Raw genomic sequence first — 17,218 nt, forward strand, 5'->3', positions numbered from 1 at the left:
TACTAGAATTGTTTTGATACGGAAGTGGACAGGTTTGGCGGAGTTGGCGCCATGGTGTGTGCTGAGAATTCTGGTAGAGGTTAAACTGACCTTCATGTTGTTCATGGTAACTTCACAGGTCAATCCGATTAAAATTAGCTCTACCTGGCTACCAGTAGATCTAACAGCATTGCGTGGACTCGCATGTCCAGGTGACATTTCAACAATTACACTTTGCCTTTTATAGCGTTATTCGGGTGCATACAAATTCTAAAAATATCGGGCGAGACTATTTTTGCAATAGGCGAACTTGTTGGTCTATTTCAACATTGAAAAAAACAGGGGGAAAAGTGCAGTAATAAACTCTGGATTGTATTCTAGTATAAACAGATTTTATGACTATACTGTCACGGTTTTTTATTCGTCTTGAAACGAATTTTATATAAAATTTTATATTGAAATTAATTTCCGGCATACTTCGTAATTCACCCGAATCATTTTGTATACCCTCGGCATAATACCGAATGTTTTCAAATTCTTTTCAAATAAATGGCATGATTTTGCAAATAAGGTTTTGATTGGTCGAATGAAAAGTCAACTTGACATGAGTTCCAACGGGGTGCTGTTAGATCCACATGTAATAGCTGAGCTAATTTTAATTAGATTGCTTCACAGGTGTTCGTTACAGAGACGAAATCCTTGCTCCTTTTGTTGTTCCATATCTTGCACAACATCCGCATATGGCCTTTCAACACGACAAGGCACGTCCGTATGATGTTCGAGTGTATGCAGACTTTCTGAATCAAAATCACGTGGACGTATTGCCCTGGCCAGCGGTGTCACCGGATCTCAATCCCATAGAACACCTATGGGATGAACATGGTAGACGAGTTCACTTGCGAAATCTTCAGCCAGTAAACACTCAGCAGCTGCAGCAGGCCAAGTTGTGCAGGGATGGAACAATGTGTTAGTTATGTTGGTGAACAGGCTTATTGAGTCTGCGAGACGACGGTGTCAAGCCTGCTTTGACGCCCGCGGTGGTCATTCCTCCTTCTGACCTGCGAGGACATTTAACATTGTGTTAGTCGTTGCAACTGACTGTGATTAGGATTGGTTTTAGGCATAGGCGTACGGGCTCCCTTTTTTTTCTTCTTTTTTTTCTTTCTTTTTTTTTTCGGAGGGGCAAGCTGGGTTTTGTCCGAACTGACGCAAATACCTGAATTTGGCTAACAACATTTATTGATATTAATAACATTACTACCAAACAGCTATATATAGGGTTGCAAACAAATCAGTACGCATTTTTATATGGATTACATCTAATTTTGAGGGAAGAATAATGGAAATACATGGTAAAAAGGTATTAAGTTAACACATTTTTCCCGAATATCTCTATCGTTTTTGCCCGAATTTGAGGTTTTGCTGTCTCAGACGCTTATGGTTTTATGAGGTAGTGGTGCTGATGGTCAATGTGAGGTGAATGCGAGGTCAGCATAGATACGCAATGTCACATTTAATTACAAAACCTGTGTAATGGTGCATAGATTTACCGAAACTTATCAAACTTTCATCAATGAAGAATGATGATTTTTGGAGAGATGGGGGGCTCAATCTCTAATGGATTGGGGTGCACTAGCCCAAGTACTCTGCCCTTCGAGATCTAGACGGACACTTGGACGGTTATGGTCGCTCTCTGCCGTCAGAAATAACTGGTATCCTTACTTGTTTCGTGAAATAAATGGTATTGCGTGTATACTTGTATATACAACAAAACACAGTTTTAAGATTCTGTTTAATGGGCATAGATCGTGTTTTGGTGGAAGAACTACTGTCACATTGATGAGTTATATTCATATCAGTATACCTTCACTGCTAAGTTGAAGTTCTCCAAAATTTGGAAATGAGCTCTTCACATATTTGGCTCTCATGTGTAACTATGTCTAATTTGAATTATCTCCCTTAGAACACAAACAAAATGATGTTTCAACTCTTATGCGCAATGTTTACATCAATTTTTGCTGATTGAACTGATTCAATTGTGCCTTATTTGCTTGCTTCACAATGTTTGGACTGGTTGTAGCCGGAAGACTTGTAAGTGCTGCACATATTGTTCACTGTTATGGGTCCTGACAAAAATAACAAGTGCGAGTTTTATGGTCTCAAGCACCTGTTTTGTGAAGTGACGCTTAGCCTATACATCGGAATGTTCTATATTTAAACCTTGGAGAAGACTGTTTATTTTTTTAAATGTATTGTTGTTGTTGTTGTTGTTGTTATTATTAACAGGCTTTTATGGATGATTTTTGGAGTGGAGGGGGGCTCAATCTCTATTGGACTGGGGTGCACTAGCCCGAGTACACTACCGTTTGAGAGCAAGACCAAGTACTAGAAGTAGTAGACAGACATTTGGATGGTTATGATTGGTCTTTGCCATCAGAGAATAAGTGGCCATTCAAATATTACATAACGTTCGAGAGGTGGGTGGGTGTAGGCTGCATAGTACCAAAGAAGAGAGTTCCGTGTCAAAGTTCAAGGTGCACCGTAAAATATTTTCAGAGTAAAAGCAGCTGTGGGTGTGATTGGTAGTAACATGTGACATTGATTATTTCATTATATTTGTGCAAATACTATTATCCATTGACAATATATAAATACACTTATTTGTTATATAGTTGTTATGCAGTATATACCAGAGGTTCAAACTAATGCGGGGTACCCCCAAAAATGGAACTGCAATTTTCAGCAAAAATGACGTTTGCTATTAAAAACATTAATTAAATCTCTTAAATGGTATGTGACCCCTCCCCCATTTTCTTGCAGGTAGATTAGATGTGAGGTGCCACACTTTTTAATGTACTTCCTGGGGGTGTTGAAACACTGCTTATATCAGTTTTATTAATAAACGTTAACATTATCGGCAATAGGAATTGATTTGGTCTATTAGAACCTGTAGGTCCAAACATTATGTAGCGTTCCAGGATATTTAACAACATTATGTAATGCACTTTTTAAAGTTTTTATTACTAAAATTTTGTTTTGTGTTTTTCATAAGTGCTCTGTCACAGCGACAGTGTTTACGTAGGTAGTTATTTCTAGGCGTATACATACAATATATAAGGATTATAAATGATAAGAGTTGAAATGCGTATAGATCTGCGCTTTCCCAAATGGCAAAACAGTACGTTGAAAGTATATTATACCCATCGCATGACTTGTTTGTGAATGGGAGGGGGTGGGGGTGTTCTCCAAGCATTACACAATATATCGGGGGTGTATGGTCTAGCATTATGGAGCATTACAGGGGGAGAAGGGTGTCTAATTTTGACAAAAATAGCGATACGTAATATCTGAACGGTTCCTAATACTACATATATATAATGAAAACATGGAATGGTTGTCTACCTGATAGCCCGCTCTAATACAACAATAACTCTATGTTTGATGTTAAATATCCTCGCAGTATGGGTTTTAGCACGGATAAGCAACGATCTCGCCTAGTGTAGATCTTATTATTGGCAGAGACTTAACCTAATGTATATATATATAATTAAAATATAAACATTAAATTCTATGTACATTGTGGAAGTTTTAGTTTACTTGTGTATATTGTAATATTCTTGATGCGCGGTCAGTTTGGGACTGATCCCTGTCAGTGGGCCCATTGGGCTATTTCTCGTTCCTGCCAGTGCACCACAACTGGTATTTCAAAGGCCATGATATGTGCTATCCTGTCTGTGGGATGGTGCATATAAAAGATTCCTTGCTGCTAATCGAAAAGAGTAGTCAATGAAGTGGACCTTAGCCATATTTCCAACGCCATATAACCATAAATAAAATGTGTTGAGTGTGTTGTTAAATAAACCATTTCCTTCCTTATTATAATATTCTAACCTTTAATTTTGATATGGGTTTTGAAGCGGGACATCCAGATAAGTTCTGAATGACCAATATTCAAGAATAATAACTTCAAACAACTGGAAACAATTTGTGTAATCCATAAATTCCATATTAATAATACATATAAAAAATAACACCATTAAAATAAATTTTAACCCTATCGTCACATATGTGTACATTGATAGGGTGGGGTAAATTTGACAGCCCTTCAAGTTTTTTTGTTTGTTGATTATTATTACTACTATTATTCAAATTATTTAAAAGACACATTTCATGTTGAGTAAATATTATTGTAAGTATGTAATATGCACTTGAATGTTGTTTAATCCTGACCAAATATAATCATATGCGGTGCGTGTAAAATAACGACATGGGCCTCATTCGGACATGTATCCCTAAAAATAGATTGATGTAGGAGTGGTCTAATTGTCTTGTGTTTATTTCACTAGTAGACGACAAAATGTCTCGTGCTGCAGGTGAGTAAAATTAATTGTGAAAATGTGGAGATACAGGGATGCTTATGTACATGTATATTAAAAAAGTGCCTTATGGAAAAATAGTACTTTTAGTTACATGGTATTTTTAATCATTTATACTTACCGCAAACTGGCAAATTGTAAACAGCTTTATTTTTATCAATAAAAAATACTTGCGTCAACAAAAACTTTTGCATTTGACGTCATAGCTTTTCTTTCACGCACAATTGCTATTAAAAGATAGCGTGCCAAAACACATACCATGCCATAATACATACCGAGATGATACCATTACATTGATCTAATATTTGAGTTCAACAATAAAAAATATTTTACTTATTATTAACTAATAATACACACACTACAGGAAGAAGCCTGACAGTATCCTCTTTCAATAATGTTCTGATTAAATACGTAGGTGCTGACTATTGATTACTCCATGATGATTATAGTATTACAATATCAGGAGCAACCTGTTACAGTGATCGCCTGATGCACAGTCGGTCTGGGATCGATCCACGTCAGTGGCCCATTGGGCTATTTCACGTTCCAACCACCGGCCTCGGTGACGTCGTGGTTAGGCCACCGGTCTACAGGCTGGTAGGTACTGGGTTCAGATCCCAGTCGAGGCATGGGATTTTTAATCCAGATACCGACTCCAAACCCTGAGTGAGTGCACCGCAAGGTTCAATGGGTAGGTGTAAACCACTTGCACCGACCAGTGATCCATAACTGGTTCAACAAAGACCATGGTTTGTGCTATCCTGCCTGTGTGAAGCGCAAATAAAAGATCCCTTGCTGCTAATCGGAAAGAGTAGCCCATGTAGTGGCGACAGCGGGTTTCCTCTCAAAATGTGTGTGGTCCTTAACCATATGTCTGACGTCATATAACCGTAAATAAAATGTGTTGAGTGCATTGTTAAATAAAACATTTCTTTCTTTCTATCGTTCCAACCAGTGCACCAAGACTGGTATATTAAAGGATGTGGTATATGCTATCCTGTCTATGTGATAGTGCATATAAAAGATCCCTTGATACTAATGAAAAAATGTAGCAGATATTTGACATCCAATAGCCGATGATAAATAAAGCAATGTGTTGTTAAACAAAACATACTTTAACTTTACTTTAAGCAGTGATAGAAATAAGAAGACTTTTTGTTTTTACTAGTCCAACGGACAAATACATCTAGAATCTACTTGTCTGCCAATATTTTCATTTGTCCAAATAACTGGTTTGTTTACAAGGATGATGTTTTTGATTGCTAAAAAATGAAACTGCATTGAACATTTTCACTTGTCCACAGGACAACCACCAAGGTACATTTCGCTTCAAAACACAGGTTACATATGTTGTCCAAATAGATTTTCACTTGTCAGGACAAATGGACAAGTGCTTATTTCGATTGCTGTGAAGTGGCTACTTAAATTCCTCTAAAATGATTTTCAGTATTAAATGGCCTGTATTAAAGAGACTGTTTAATGCAACCAGTAAGTCACCTAAATTAAAGCTGCAGTGTCTGGTTTCAATCATATACAATCAAGTTCTAAGTTCAAATACAAGTATAACTGCACTTTTAACTTGGAAAAGCCAGTGTAGTGAAACCAATTCGGAGTGTGGTGTCTTATATGCACCAAACGTAATGGGATTTTCTGTTCTATATGCTTAAATAATAAAAATATTCCAGGGAATGCTGCTTTAAATCTCAAATTGCTGAAATACCTGTGTTACGGTCGCATACCACCATTAGTTACTCCATGCAATTCAATACTATGTTTATGTCACAATATATTCTGCGAAAAATACAATAATATTGAGAGGGGTTTCAGGGGTTGAATTTTTTTTTTTTTACCACTATCACAAAGGAATAGTGAATTTCAAAAAACACTATTCTGTCTAAAAATGTACTATCCCTTCTATTATTAATGTACCACTAGTTGCATACCCGCACCACCAACACATACTGACACTTTAATAAATGAAAAACGCGTAACTTTAGTGTTAATAAAAAAACGTGATTATTCCTGGTAACTGGGGGAAGCCATTTTCTTTTCTTTTCGAGGCATCCAGGGCAGCTAGCTTGGGATGAAGTGACGTCAGCTACTGACCATCTCCTGTATGTACAGTGTAAACAAAAGCAGTAATTTTCGACAAGGTGCTTCTCTTTGATCAATCTGACTTGTAAAACAACATAAATGACGTGATAATATAATAAACTATTTAACTAAATATATTTCAAGTTGCATTAACAGAACAATATGGGGTTATAGTATTTTTCTCTGTTAAATAATCCAAAGGAAAAATGTACACTATTAGGCCTATTGATATGCTACGTTCGAGTGAAAACGAAAACCACGATACCCAAGTGATGATGTTCTTTTCTTTGGGACTACGTAATTGGTCAGTTTTGTGGTTTTAGATGGGAAAGTGTACTTAGTAGTTTTACAGAACTATTTACAGTAATAAACCATGTTCATTACCATTTTAGGGGTGACAGGTAATATTACACAATACCGGTATGTATTTTTGTGTCTAGACAGCATCAATTAATTGGCTCATTTGGTTACCAATCAAATACACACCTGCCAATCGGGAATCACAGGTAGAAGCAATTAACAGCATTGACCAATTAACTAAGAAAACACTGTATATCATTTCAGTACATAGGTTAATGCATGGACAAAACATGGTTAATTATTTCAACTTGTTAAGTTGTTGTGTAGCTACTTTGACAATGGTGTTTTATTTTGTATTGAAAAATAATATATACATTGTACTTATTGCTGGCTTACTGGGATGTATATTATTACAGAACATTGCAATGTATGACTATTTTATCATCCTGCAAAAACCAGGTAGACAGGTAGATTGTGTTTCTCTAGTTTTAAGGCTCATTCCTGACGTTACGCGTTAAGTATTACGTAACCACCAGCTCACCAGAGGGCGTATTCACTGGAATGGAACAAAATGGCTGCACCTGTTATATCTAATGGCCATCACATTTAACCGTTTTATTAATTAAATATAATAATATACTTGTTGATATTAAGCAATAATGTGCATTATATATCTTTGAATATGCATACCAGTCCAAAAGCCTTGCTTAAGCATTCCTTTAAAGTAAGATTTCAAAAAGCATCTCTAAAATTTTTATTATTATTTTAATAAGGAACTATTTCCTAAATCGGACAATATTAACCTGTTATGAGTTTCGACACAACAACTGGTAGTGTGGTGTATTAAGTGGCCACAGTAAACTTTTAACTGTTCTATAAAACTGAATTGATGTTGTATTTTGAAGGTACAGACTGACATAAACTGTATTGATGTTGTATTTTGAAGGTCTGGACTGACATAAACAGTATTGATGTTGTATTTTGAAGGTCTGGACTGACATAAACTGTATTGATGTTGTATTTTGAAGGTCTGGACTGACATAAACTGTATTGATGTTGTATTTTGAAGGTCTGGACTGACATAAACTGTATTGATGTTGTATTTTGAAGGTCTGGACTGACATAAACTGTATTGATGTTGTATTTTGAAGGTACAGACTGACATAAACTGTATTGATGTTGTATTTTGAAGGTCTGGACTGACATAAACTGTATTGATGTTGTATTTTGAAGGTACAGACTGACATAAACTGTATTGATGGTGTATTTTGAAGGTCTGGACTGACATAAACAGTATTGATGTTGTATTTTGAAGGTCTGGACTGACATAAACTGTATTGATGTTGTATTTTGAAGGTCTGGACTGACATAAACTGTATTGATGTTGTATTTTGAAGGTCTGGACTGACATAAACTGTATTGATGTTGTATTTTGAAGGTACAGACTGACATAAACTGTATTGATGGTGTATTTTGAAGGTCTAGACTGACATGTAACCTGTGTTATGTTGTTTTGAAGGTACAGATATGTAACCTGTGTTATGTTGTGTTTTGAAGGTACAGATATGTAACCTGTGTTATGTTGTGTTTTGAAGGTACAGATATGTAACCTGTGTTACGTTGTGTTTTGAATGTCCAGATATGTAACCTGTGTGTTTTGAAGTTCCAGATATGTAACCTGTGTTATGTTGTGCTTTGAAGGTCCAGATATGTAACCTGTGTTATGTTGTGCTTTGAAGGTCCAGACCGATGTGAATCAAATCTCAGAGACGGAGTTCCTCTTCAACATCCCCGATGCTGACAACATCAACCACGTAGTCATCTTCATGACGGGTCAAGCCCCGTTCCCACAGGAACTGGGAGGAGCTGGTATCTGTTCTTTTCTCTTCTGTTTGTAGCCTTAAATCTGCAATCTTGTATCATCATCAAAGGTTGAAATTAATTTTGTTAAGTGAGAATCAATCTTTGCTTGGCATATTTGGAAGCAAATGTTTGAAACTTAGAAGCAATTGAATATTAAAAATCTTCTAAATTGATGTCTTTTAACACTAATGTTTTCAAAATTTATAGTAAATATACAGTTCAAACATATAGTACAATAAAAACATTTTTTATATATACACATGTATATATATTTTTTTATTAGCAGCTGTCACATATTTACATTGTAATCATCTGTAAATCATCATTGTCCAAATCACTTTGGTCTCCGTCAGCTTTTTTATCTTTTCTTTTCAACACTTTCATCATCTTCCATCTTTCTTTTACTTTCATACCTATACCTCTTCTGGTGTGCTGTGTTTCCACCTTGGTCATCTGTCAGTTTCCTCTGATTCTGTCTTCAGAGGTGTCCACACCATCACCTACCTGTCTCAATCGGTGCAGTCTCTTGTGTACGTCCCTGCACCCACCTGGCATCCTCATCCTCTGTCGTTAATAAAGCTGGTCTGACCCATGATACTTAACTAATAACCGTCGGTAGTAGGGGAGCATAGTAGGTGGTTAAAAATAAGTGCCTCATAACAATGCCATAAGTAATCACCATACACTCTACAAAGTGGTTAGACTAAGCCCACAGTTAAAGCTGATAGGAATGGCAGGCAAATCTTTCCTGGACACATTTCTTGACATGCTAAGTTAGTTTTCTATCAAGTTTTAAATGCCTTGACATAAAATCCTTCCATTCTTGGTGTCTGCATCCATACGATCTACAGAAACACAAATTCTGCAATTTAAAAAAAAAGTTTTTTATTGTAATTTTTTTTATAAGAAAGTGTAAGATTTGAGACAAACATGGATGAAAGCTATACACGTACATCACTCCTGAACATCAAGAATTCTGGTTTGAATATTTTAAAAATAAGACTAAAAGTAAAAGCTATACTTGTGAAGCTGATCATCAAAAAGATTAGACCTCACATTAGCCATCAATTGTCGCTCCCCTGAGACTAGTTCAAGGAGGTTAATGTTTAGGTCCCTATAGTATATGGTATCAATGTGGTAAATATTTTAATGTCTCCTCATAACCCAAGTATGGGGACCAATTAATCACTCCCCTCTATTTTTTTTACAGTGAAGTCTGATATATATTGGGTGTTTTGACAGCATTTGTCATCTGCCTTATCAAGCCTTGATCATATGTTTATAACTTCAACATTATTATAACATGATTTTCAAAGTACCATTCCCACATGCCTAGGGGGAGCTTCTTGTATCTATTTTATCTTCTGTTTTTTACTGCAAATGTTTGTAGCCTTTAAAGGTGTAGTCTCACCTGACATTTTTTGTCAACTACCTTTACACAACATAAAAGCTGTGTTGCCATGTTTTTAATACTGGTACTTTAAATTTGAACACAAAACAGTGTTATTTCATAACTTTCTAATAATAGTAATCTGTCCTTCCTATCTGAGGTATGTAGTCGCGCTTGCAGCCCCACACACACCATAATTGTATCTTAGAAGCTTTTTTATGGTCCACCTAAAAATAATGTAACAGCGCACCTCTCACTGGTTGTAGAATAGAAATATGATTGTAATTGTTTGAAACAGGAATTAGAGTGAAGTAATTTTCTCGTTATGATTGGCCAGGGGTCTTTGCAGTAGGCAGAGTTCAGGTATGAGTAGTTATGTAGTTGCACGTGCTGTGACTTAATGTTTCAGTTTAGACAACACACTGGGTTAAAACACATAGGTTTTTGTGGTTGGTTTTGTTTATTTCGTATGGTCTTAAAATATTTTGAATGTTTAGGTTGTGCAAATTTTTCTAATAAAAGGCCAGTGTTAAATCCAGTGTTACCATGTGAAATACATTTCATTGTGTTGTTATTATTTATGCCAATTTGGCCAGAACGAGAAGTTGCTTAAGTGCAACCAGTCCTAGTGTTTGAATATCATATGGATTCAGTGATAATTCAGTGTGTGCTATTCATAACTTTATATTGTCCATATGTGCAAGCTTTACTCTAGATTCTTCCTATGGAACGCAAATCACTTGCTTGGACCTTATGAGGAGAGTTATTCATCACTCGCCAGAAATTTTCAAACGTGGAGGACTGAGTAATATAGAACAAAATAAATATATCTCCAAAGTTTTTGGTGTAAATTGACCAATACTTGTGAGTTCCCAGAAGCACAATGTACCCTTGTATGGTATCTCTATCTCAGTGAGATATTTAGAAATGTGTTGTCTTGTTTCTGCTTCTAGTGTATTTCTTATGGCCTAGTTCAGACACCCTAGTCTTTCATAGTAAGATATTTGGAGATGTTATATATATAAATTAGTGTATTTCTCATGGCCTATTGTTCAGACACATCCTTATATATCTCACGGCCTAGTTCAGATAATCCCTGCCTATAGTAGTGAGATATTTATAAATGTTTTGTATTTTATGTCTATTGTATTTCTTGTGGCCTAGTCCACACGCACACACGCACGCATGCATGCATGCACACCTGTCTATTTTGTGGTCTAGTTGAAAGATGCCTGTTTATCAAATGTTTTTGGTGAGACACATATATTTAGAAATGTTTTATATCTTATTTCCAGCGTATTTCTCATGGCCTAGTCCACACACACATACACACCTGTTTATTTTTTGGTCTAGTTGAAAAATGCCTGTCTATCAAATGTTTTTAGTGAGACACATGTATTTAGAAATGTTTTATATCTTTTTTCCAGCGTATTTCTCATGGCCTAGTCCACACACACATACACACCTGTCTATTTTGTGGTCTAGTTGAAAGGTGCCTGTCTATCAAATGTTTTTAGTGAGATACATGTATTTAGAAATGTTCTATATCTTATTTCCAGTGTATTTCTCATGGCCTAGTCCGGAGGGTTCCTCCTGGTTACTGCTGGGACACATCACAAACTCCAAACCCAGCGCCATATTCAAGATCTCAAAATTGAAACCAGGTAATGTATGATGTGGGGTTTTCAGAATTTCATTTTTGAAAAACTGAGGATAGTGAAAAATTGCTCTCCTCAAAACAATCAATGAGGTTTATTTGAATGAAAAACACCCTGTTTGCACCTCTTAATTTTAATAGACAGCCATGCAAGGGTGCTGTCCAGCTCCTTATCATCAAAAACCGTCATTTGAATATTTTTCTTTCTATCTTGGGTTTCTTGGGCACGAAAATAAGTTGATATGAAATGAATGAATGCCGTGGCAATAAAAGCATTGATTAGTAGAACAAACAAATATTGGTATCCAGTCTAATGTATAAAATTAACAATATATCATTTATGCAATATTCTTCAATACCTTCTTATGGTCAGATTATAATTCAAACATTTTTATTTTAAATGTCAAGGCTAATTTAAAACATCTATGCTTTACCAACAATGTGTGAAATGTAGAGACAGTGGAAGTAATTTGTTCCGAAGATTTAATACAAATTAACCATTTTGGGCATGCAGTCATTATTTATTTTGTCTAAATTCATTATTTAAATGGTCCTATCTTATTGGGTTGTTTCCTGTTCCAACTTTGCCAAGCAATTGATATATCAAAGTTTGTGGTATGTGCTGTCCCTTGCTGCTAATGAAAGAATGTAGTGGCTTTCCTGTAAAGACTGTTTCCGAATTATCAAATGTTTGACTTCCAACAGATGATGATTAATTCACCAATGTACTCGAGTTATATGTAAAAAAACACACCAACTTAACTTTACGTTTTTTTTTCTTTCAGCTGACAGCAAACTCCAACAGAATCTGTTTGGCCAGCAGCCGTCGCACCTGGCTCAGATAGGCATATCCGTGGAGCCCCTCTCTCAGCTTGCTCAACAAACCCCCACAACGCTGGCGGCAACGTCGACGCTGGAGCCCTTCCTGGAGTTTTCTCAGAAAATGTTGGAGAACTTTGTCAACTACTGTTCGTCTTTTACGATCAACCAGTCACAGATGGCGCCCAACCCCACTGAGACGTACATTCCTCTCAGCACACTACAGACATGGTTCCAGAACTTTCAGAGACGCCTGCAACAAAACCCCTATTTCTGGAGATCGTAATGTAGTCCATTCTTCTGTTGATAATCACACAACCCATGTTTCTGGCGATTGTAGTAATCATCACAGGGAATGTTTCTGTTAATTATAACATAATCTGTACTTCTGTTGATAATCATACGACCCATGTTTCTGTTAATTATAACATAATCTGTACTTCTGTTGATAATCATACAACCCATGTTTCTGGTGATTGTGAAAAATCTCTTATTTGTAGTAATAATCACGGGGAATGTTTCTGTTAATTGTAACATAATCTGTACTTCTGTTGATAATCATACAACCCATGTTTCTGGCGATTGTGAAACATCTCATATTTGTAGTAATCATCATGGGGAATGTTTCTGTTAATTATAACATAATCTGTACTTCTGTTGATAATCATACGACCCATGTTTCTGTTAATTATAACATAATCTGTACTTCTGTTGATAATCATACAACCCATGTTTCTGGTGATTGTGAAAAATCTCTTATTTGTAGTAATCATCACGGGGAATGTTTCTGTTAATTATAACATAATCTGTACTTCTGTTGATAATCATACAACCCATGTTTCTGGCGATTGTGAAACATCTCATATTTGTAGTAATCATCACGGGGAATGTTTCTGTTAATTATAACATAATCTGTACTTCTGTTGATAATCATACAACCCATGTTTCTGTTAATTATAACATAATCTGTACTTCTGTTGATAATCATACAACCCATGTTTCTGTTAATTATAACATAATCTGTACTTCTGTTGATAATCATACAACCCATGTTTCTGTTAATTATAGTATAATCTGTATTTCTGTTGATAATCATACAACCCATGTTTCTGGTGATTGTGAAACATCTCATATTTCTAGTACTCATCACGGGGAATGTTTCTGTCAATTATAATATAATCTGTACTTCTGTTGATAATCATACAACTCATGTTTCATCTCTGTTTGTTCGTCTGTCCGACTAGTGGTTTTTTGGATGTAGATGCCTTAAGATATTGAGCTGCAATTATAGCTGTGTATAGCTTTATCATATATCATTACAGATCAAGTTTGACTTTCGAGATGATTTACCCATTTTGACAGAGTTATGGCCCTTGAGATTTAGAAATGTTTTTTTTCATGCTTTTTGTCCCCCAATGCCTCCAACTAACTGAGCTGAAATTTTGTGTATGGCTTTACAGTGGACTATTACAGATCAAGTTTGACTTTCATGATTTACCAATTCTTGATTGGCCCTTGAACTTAGGATATACGAAAAACTAAATTGCTAAGTTTTTTTGTGTGCAATGCCTCAAGATATTGAGCTGAAATTTTGTGTGTAACTTTATCACTTTCTGTTAAGAATTAAGTTTGACTTTTATGGCAATTTAGCCATTTATGACAGAGTTATGGCAGTTGAACTTAGGAAATATGATAATTTGTTTTTTGGCCTCTTTTGGGGGGTTTTCAGTGCCTATAAATATTGAGATGAATTTTTGTATATTGCTTTATTTTTTACTGTTACAGTTTAAGTAACTTTCGTGGTGATTTACCCAATTTTTTTACAGAGTTATGGCCCTTGAAGTGAGGAGATACTAAAATGTGTTAGGCTCGGTAGGGGATATGCCTTGGTTTAGCAGAACTGTCTTCTTGTTTCTAGTAATCATCATACAGATCATATTTTTATTTATGTAAAACCATATTTCTAATAGTTGTAGCAAATCATTCTGGTGATTGTGTATTATCTTTGTTTTAGACAATCTTAATTATTGATAGATTCATTAAAACATATTTTAAACTGCAGGTTTTACAATTCACTATCCTTCACTCATGATACAAATGTCAATGATAATGTATGGATAGATATAAAGGCGTCTCCATACAGTGGCGTAGGAAGGTGCCAAAAAGTGGGGGGGGGGGGCACACTTTTATATTTACACACTTTTACACTATTACATTTATAAAGCAAATATAAAGCAAAATATCTGAAAAGTGGGGGCACATGTCCCCCTTGCTCCCCCACTTCCTACGTCAGTGCCACATGATACAAGTATTCTGAATTGTCAAACATGATGATTCAGCAAAGTGTATTTGAAAGGTTCATTTTCAAAATGCTATATATCCATTTATAATCCAATCTGTTTCTATTTGATTATGATGACCCAGTTAAAAAGCAAAAGTCATAAATGTATACCAGCAGATTATGACTTTTGATGTCACGCTTGTGATGTCACACGCATAGCTACATTACAAAATCGCTCATTTGAATTCTAGGTACAATGTAGCTCGAAATAAAATAAATCATAGCTTTTCCCCTTAATTTTATGGACTGCAGGATAAATAATAATAGCTCTACAAGCCTCGCAGAATTCTCTATTCTTACCTTCGCAGGATAAAACTGATATCCTATGTCATTAACTAGTTATTTTCTATTCTTACCTTCGCAGGATAAAACTGATATCCTATGTCATTAACTAGTTATTCTCTATTCTTACCTTCGCAGGATAAAACTGATATCCTATGTCATTAACTAGTTATTCTCTATTCTTACCTTCGCAGGATAAAACTGATATCCTATGTCATTAACTAGTTATTCTCTATTCTTACCTTCGCAGGATAAAACTGATATCCTATGTCATTAACTAGTTATTCTCTATTCTTACCTTCGCAGGATAAAACTGATATCCTATGTCATTAACTAGTTATTCTCTATTCTTACCTTCGCAGGATAAAACTGATATCCTATGTCATTAACTAGTTATTTTCTATTCTTACCTTCGCAGGATAAAACTGATATCCTATGTCATTAACTAGTTATTTTCTATTCTTACCTTCGCAGGATAAAACTGATATCCTATGTCATTAACTAGTTATTCTCTATTCTTACCTTCGCAGGATAAAACTGATATCCTATGTCATTAACTAGTTATTCTCTATTCTTACCTTCGCAGGATAAAACTGATATCCCATGTCATTAACTAGTTATTCTCTATTCTTACCTTCGCAGGATAAAACTGATATCCCATGTCATTAACTAGTTATTCTCTATTCTTACCTTCGCAGGATAAAACTGATATCCTATGTCATTAACTAGTTATTCTCTATTCTTACCTTCGCAGGATAAAACTGATATCCTATGTCATTAACTAGTTATTTTCTATTCTTACCTTCGCAGGATAAAACTGATATCCTATGTCATTAACTAGTTATTTTCTATTTGCGTCATTTTGAGAAAATGTCGTTTAGCTCCAACATGAACTAGTGTATATCACATGAAGAACAGTTTTAACATCCTGCTCAATGGGCACAGATCACATTATCACATAAACTTTATTGTCAGATTGTTGAGTTGTGCTAATAACAATATACCTTCACTGCTAACTCCAAGATCTCGTCCATAGTATCGAAGCGCTCTTAGCAATATGAAATCGTAAGAAAACATTGTAAGTTATGACATCACTGTGGCATGTGCTGTGACTATGAAATCGTAAGAAACCATTGTAAGTTATGACATCACTATGGCATGTGCTGTCACTATGAAATCATAAGAAACCATTATAAGTTATGACATCACTATGGCGTGTGCTGTGGTGACATCACAGCCTACGATGGTTTAACGATTTTGTATTACTAAGAGAGCTTCAAAACTAAGGGCCCTGGAAACTAGTGTGTATCGTGATTTGAAAATGAACTCTTCATTTCTAAAGTATTCTTTTAAAGTAAATTCAGTATCATTATATTTCTGACGTGTCAAACATTACAGCATTGTACACCCAATAGCCGATGTGTAATTTTGTGTTATGGGGTCTTGATAAATATTCCACACATTATATAAAGACATTTAGGACAACTGGTAGTACAGAAATGAACCAGCAGTACCCTGCAGTGTTGTAAGAGCAACATGGATCTTTTAACCTATCTGGGGGGGGGGGGGAGGACACATTGTATTTAGAACATTATTTACACAGGGTTCGTAGCGGGAGGGGAGTACACATTGTATTTAGAAGATTATTCACACAGGGTTCGGGGGGGGGGGGGGGAGTACAATTTTTTTTTGTTTTACAGGCCTCTGAAAATTGAGGTGACAATAGTTTTGTTTGTGCAACGTTCATGCATCTGGTTTTGAGTAATCCAGTTTTTGTTCACACATTGTATTTAGAAGATTATTTACACAGGGTTCGTAGGGGGGGGTGGGGTGTTCACACATTGTATTTAGAAGATTATTTACACAGGGTTCGTAGCAGGGGGGGGTGTTCACACATTGTATTTAGAAGATTATTTACACAGGGTTCGTAGCGGGGAGGGGGTGTTCACACATTGTATTTAGAACATTATTTACACAGGGTTCATAGCGGGGGGGGAGTACACATTGTATTTAGAACATTATTTACACAGGGTTCATAGCGGGGGGGGGGGGGTACACATTGTATTTAGAACATTATTTACACAGGGTTCATAGCAGTCTATAAATTCCTTGAAAGT

The 17,218-nt window shown here is 35.7% G+C and overlaps 1 protein-coding gene across 1 annotated transcript; it reads left to right on the plus strand.

The window, feature by feature from the left end:
- Positions 1 to 670: 670 nt before the first annotated feature.
- Positions 671 to 15,233, plus strand: LOC121382360 (protein OPI10 homolog). The gene is made up of 4 exons (XM_041511948.1): positions 671 to 2,070; positions 8,489 to 8,618; positions 11,562 to 11,666; positions 12,445 to 15,233. The coding sequence occupies exons 1-4, from the start codon at positions 2,041 to 2,043 to the stop codon at positions 12,762 to 12,764; spliced, it is 585 nt and encodes a 194-aa protein (XP_041367882.1). The 5' UTR covers positions 671 to 2,040; the 3' UTR covers positions 12,765 to 15,233.
- The last annotated feature ends 1,985 nt before the right edge of the window (positions 15,234 to 17,218 follow it).

Source organism: Gigantopelta aegis, chromosome 9 (assembly GCF_016097555.1).
Source record: "Gigantopelta aegis isolate Gae_Host chromosome 9, Gae_host_genome, whole genome shotgun sequence".
Lineage (NCBI taxonomy): Eukaryota > Metazoa > Mollusca > Gastropoda > Neomphalida > Peltospiridae > Gigantopelta > Gigantopelta aegis.